This window comes from Pseudonaja textilis, unplaced genomic scaffold (assembly GCF_049901715.1).
Source record: "Pseudonaja textilis isolate UNSWEBS1 unplaced genomic scaffold, rPseTex1.2 PTEXSCF22, whole genome shotgun sequence".
Classification (NCBI taxonomy): domain Eukaryota; kingdom Metazoa; phylum Chordata; class Lepidosauria; order Squamata; family Elapidae; genus Pseudonaja; species Pseudonaja textilis.
The window spans coordinates 639,558-644,456 of record NW_028262865.1 but is presented as its reverse complement, the minus strand read 5'-3'; the positions used below and the strand labels follow the sequence as shown (position 1 = coordinate 644,456).

The window sequence follows — 4,899 nt, the reverse complement described above, 5'->3', positions numbered from 1 at the left end:
TGAAGAACTGCCTGAAAATGGGCCAAGAACCCCCCCCTCCAAAAAAACTGCCTAAAAAGACAGGAAAATGCCCAAAAAACTCCCTGAGATGGCCTGAAAAACTACCTGAGAAATGGCCTGCAAATGGGCCAAAAAAACTTCCCACAAAATGCCTGAAAAGGCCCAAAAAACTGCATGACAAATGGCTGAAAAACTGCCTCAGAAATGGCTGAAAAATGCCCTGCAAATGGGCCAAAATTGCCCCCTAAAATGCCCCAAAAATGGGCTGAAGAACTGCCTGAAAATGCCCGAAAAACTGACTGAGAAATGGCTAGAAATACTGACTGAAAATGCCCGAAAAACTGACTAAGAAATGGCTAGAAAAACTGACTGAAAAGGCCCAAAAACTGACCGAAAAGCCCCCAAAAACTGACTGAAAAAGGCCTGAGAAATTGCCTGAGAAATGGCTGAAAAACAGCCTGCAAATAGGCCAAAAATGGCCTGGAATGGGCCAAAAAACACTCCCCAAAACTCCCCCCAAATGGCCCCTAAAACTTCCTGCAAAGGCCCCAAAACTGACTGAGAATGGCTGAAAAACAGCCTGAAAAGGCCCCAAAACTGACTGAGAAATGGCTAGAAAAGCTGCCTGAGAAATGGCTGAAAAATGGCCTGCAAATGGGCCAAAAATGCCCCCAAAATGGCCTGAAGAACTGTCTCAAAATACCCAAAATACTGAGAAATGGCTAAAAAAAGCCTCCAAATGGGCCAAAAAAGCCCCTGAAAAATGGCCTGAAAAACTGACTGAAAAGGCCCAAAAAACTGACTGCAAATGGGCCAAAAAAGCCCCCCAAATCTGCCTGAAAAATGGACCCCCAAACTGCCTGAAAATGGACCCCCAAACTGCCTAGAAAAGACCCCAAAAGCTGTCTAAAAAAGGCCTGAAAAACTGCCAGAAAACTGCCTGAAAAACATCCTGCAAATAGGCCAAAAATGGCCTGGAAATGGGCCAAAAAACACTCCCCCTTGTGTTTGTGTGTGCGCTGTGTGTGTGTGTGTGTGTGTAAGGTGGGTGAGTGGGGGCTCTTTTCCTCTCTCCTTTTCTTTCCAGTCACGTGATTTCTAGGCAGCCCAGCGAGACTTTTCCCTTCCTTTGGCTGTTGAGATGCGGCTGAGAATTTCCTCCCCCCCACATCCTTCCTGCCATTGGGGAGGGGAAGAGCAGAGGGCTGGACTACATGACCTCCCAGGTCCCTTCCAGCTGTCATTCTATGCTTCAGTCAAGGTCTGCAGCTTGAAAGGGGTTGGGCTAAATGACCTCCAAGGTCTCTTCCAACTGTATGATTCTGTCAGGGACTCCTGCTGGAACAGGGGGGTTGGGCTAGATGACCTCCCAGGTCCCTTCCTTTTTCTTCCTTTCAATTTCTTTCTAATTTTTCTTTCATTCCCTCCTTCCTTTTTACTCCCCTTTTCTCATTCTTTCTTCTTTTTCCTTCCTTTTTTCTTTCTCGTTTTTCTTTTCCTCCTTTCTTTCCTTCCTTCGTTTTTACTCTCCCTTTTCTTTCTTTCTTTCCTTTCTTTCTTTTCTTTCTTTCTTTTCTTTTTGTCTTTTGTTTCTTTCTTTTTCTTTCTTTCTCTCTTTTTCCTTTTCTTTCTCCTTTTTTCTTTCTAGTTTTCCTTTCTTTCCCTCCTTCCTTTCCTTCCTTCCTTTATACTCCCTTTTCTTTTCTTTCTTTCTTTCTTTCTTTTTCTTCTTTTCTCCTTTTTCTTTCTTTCTAGTTTTTTTTCTTTCCTCCTTCCTTTTACTCCCCTTTCTTTCTTTCTCTTTCTTTTTCTCCTTTTTCTTCTTTCCTTTCTTTCTAGTTTCTTTCTTTCCCTCCTTCCTTTTACTCCCCTTTCTCATTCTTTCTCCTTTTTCTTTGAGTTCTTCTTTCTTGCCCTACTTTCTTTCTTTCCTTCCTTCCTTTTACTCCCCCTTTTCTTTCTTTCTTTCCTTCTTTCCTCTTTCTTTTCTCTTTCTTTCTGTCTTTGTTTCTTTTTTTCTTTCCTTCTCTTTCTTTCCCTCCTTCCTCCCTCTTTCTTTCTTTCTTTCTTTCTTTCTTTCTTTCTTTCTTTCTTTCTCTCTTTCCCTCCTTCCTTCCTTTTTCTTTCTCTTTCTTTCTTTCTCCTTTTTTCTTCCTTTTTTCTTTCTTTCTAGTTTCTTTCTTTCATTTTCTTTCTTTCTCCCAGGTCCCTTCCAGCTGTATGATTCTGTGAGGGGCTCCTCCTGGAGCACGGGGCCCATTTTGAGCCTTTTATCAGGTCAAAAGCAACCCGGAAAATGGCCTGAAGAACTGCCTGAGAAGGCCTCAAGAACAGCCCCAAAATGGCCAAAAAACAGCCCGAAAATGGGCCAAGAACCCCCCCCCAAAAAAAACTGCCTAAAAAGTCGTGAAAATGGCCAGAAAACTCCCTGACATGGCCTGAAAAACTATCTGAGAAATGGCCTGCAAATGAGCCAAAAAAACATCTCGCAAAATGCCTGATAAATGGCCCAAAAAAACTGCCTGAAAAGGCCCAAAAAACTGCCTGAAAAGGCCCAAAAAACTGACTGAGAAATGGCTAGAAAAACTGACTGAGAAATGGCTGAAAAATGTCCTGTAAATGGGCCAAAAATGCCCCCCAAAATGGCCTGAAAAACTGCCTCAAAATACCAAAAAACTGACTGAAAAATGGCCAAAAAAAGCCTGCAAATGCGTCAAAAAAGCCCCCGAAAAATGACCCCCAAAACTGACTGAAAAGGCCCAAAAAACTGACTAAAAGGCCTGAAAAACTGCCTGAAAATGGCTGAAAAACTGCCTGAAAAATGGCTGGAAAAACTGCCTGAGAAGGCCTGAAAAATGCCTGAAAAGGCCCAAAGAACTGAGAAATGGCTGGAAAAACTGAGTCACGGCTTTTTCTGTTTCTCCTCTCATCTTTTCAAACCAGCCTTTCCTCCCTCCCTCCATCTATCATCTCTCTCTCTCTCTCTCTCTCTCTCCCTCCCTCCCTCTCATCCATCCATCCATTTTCTCACGGCTGCCCGTCACAGCCAATGAATCCAGGCGGCTGAACAATTCAGAGAAGCGATTCCTTCTCAAGAGGAAACCTTTCCAAACAGGAAAACCGCGGTTTTTCTTGTTTTGTTTTTAAAGGAACATTAAAGACGCCCAATTCAACACAACCGAGATGGGTCTGGCCACTTATCAAGGCAGCCGAGAAACGGTGTCGGTGTGGGTGTGGGAGTTTGTGCTTCAAACACCCAACACCCCAAATTGGGGAACAAAGCCAGGAAATCCCCACCGCAGCTGATTATCGGCTTTTTTTAAAAAAAAAAAAAGTTCGGTCAAACCGGTCTGAACCGGTAGCACACCACCACTGTGTCTGTCGTTCTGCAAGCCGTGCCTCCACTCCCATTCCTCCATTCCTGCCTCAGTCCCTCAGACATTGGCCCTGAAGAGCTCCGCTTTCAACGGAGATAGTCCTCAACTTAACCACGGAGATAGTCCTCGACTGAACAAGAGGTGAATTTAGTGACCATTCTGCAGGACAACAGCACTGGAAGAAAAAGGGACTTATGGGATGTGCGTTTCATGCTCAGGACTGTCGCGGCAGCCCCGGTGGCCTCGGGATCAAAATTCAGATGCTCGCAAACCAACTCGCATTTTGGACGGTCACAGCCCGATTACCGAAGGTGAGAGTCGGGATTGCTCAAGCCGGAGACTTTTTACAGAATGACAGTATAAGAAGAGTTGGAAGGTATCTTGGAGGTCATCCAGTCCAACCCCACCCCCCGGCCCAAACAAAAATCCTCACATAGTTTTGTAGCAAAGCACGGGGATCGAGCTAGTAGTGCAGTATAGCCTAAGATAAGGAGAGATCACACCTTAATCAAAGCAATTTGATTAACTATTATTAGAATGGCACATTATGTCAAACGTAAATAGGATGAATTTTATTGTATTTATTTTAATGTTATGATTTTATTTATGGCCAATTTAATAATAATAAAGGTGCACGGATACCTGCTGCCGAATTTTTGCAAAGTGCAAGCGTGTTCCCCCAAAACAAAAGACACACACACACACAAACACACACACACACAACCGATGAGGGAAGGAGGAAGGAGGAGGAAAGAGAGGAGATGGGGAGAGAGGGAGGAAAGGACAGAGGGAAGGAGGAAGAAGGAAGGGAGGGAGGAAAGGGAGGAGATGGGGAGGGAGAAGGAAGGAAAGGTGGAAGGAAGGAAAAGAGGGAGGAAAGAAGAAAGGAAGGAGGAATGAAGCAACGAGGAAAGGGAGGAAGGAGGGACCCCTTTCAACCCCGTGGAGAAACCAGCTTCTCGGGAGACGGAATCAGCTCAGGGAAACTCCGCCAGGAAACTCTCCTGGAGGGGGAAGCGGAAAGCTGAAGCGGGCCGAGCTGAGTCAAAGACGATCCGTGGAGTTGCCGTCGTGGCGCCTGGAAACTGGGCCCCGAGCGTTTCGTCGCCGTCCTCCTCAAAGCAAAGGACACAGCCAGGAGAAGTCCCGATTTTTGGCCAAATGCTCCTTGTCAGCCTTTATCATCTCCTCCGTGTAGCACGGGGCGGCGCGGTTCTTCTGCACCAGCGCGTCAATCATGGCCATCAGCTGGCCCACCTGAGCTTCGCGCTCCGCGCCTTCGGCCTTGTTGTTAAAGGCCAGGAAGCGGTTGCCGCAGTGGTACACCTGCTCCTTCAGGCCCGCGTTGTCTTCGGCGATGAACTTCTCCAGGGTTTTGCCCTCCAGGTCCTCCTTGCGGGTGAAGAGGATGATCATGTAATCCTTTGGCTTTCAAGCTGAAGATCTCCTTGATCAAGCCGCCACGCCCTTCTCCTCCTTGGTGAAGCGGCCGGGCGGATCACCTGCAGGATGACGTGGGGGC

General features: G+C 46.2%; 3 protein-coding genes and 1 long non-coding RNA gene across 7 annotated transcripts in view; 2 read left to right on the top strand and 2 right to left on the bottom strand.

The window, feature by feature from the left end:
• LOC148123718 (uncharacterized) overlaps positions 1-4,899 on the top strand; it is a 194,116-nt gene that overhangs the window by 42,320 nt on the left and 146,897 nt on the right. The window lies entirely within an intron of this gene.
• LOC113453370 (GTPase IMAP family member 2-like) overlaps positions 1-4,899 on the bottom strand; it is a 132,179-nt gene that overhangs the window by 100,838 nt on the left and 26,442 nt on the right. The gene's annotated exons all lie outside the window — the stretch shown is intronic.
• LOC113453807 (GTPase IMAP family member 3-like) overlaps positions 1-4,899 on the top strand; it is a 137,203-nt gene that overhangs the window by 126,775 nt on the left and 5,529 nt on the right. The window lies entirely within an intron of this gene.
• Positions 3,344-4,796, bottom strand: LOC148123720 (GTPase IMAP family member 7-like). Its single transcript, XM_087918981.1, has 2 exons — positions 4,020-4,796; positions 3,344-3,858 (listed from the first exon to the last, which is right to left on the bottom strand). The coding sequence occupies exon 1, from the start codon at positions 4,791-4,793 to the stop codon at positions 4,494-4,496; it is 300 nt and encodes a 99-aa protein (XP_087775107.1). The 5' UTR covers positions 4,794-4,796; the 3' UTR covers positions 3,344-3,858; positions 4,020-4,493.

What these genes read in the sequence shown, in the direction of transcription:
- LOC148123720 (XM_087918981.1), bottom strand. Translation starts at nt 4,793, where the DNA reads ATGATCATCCTCTTCACCCGCAAGGAGGACCTGGAGGGCAAAACCCTG.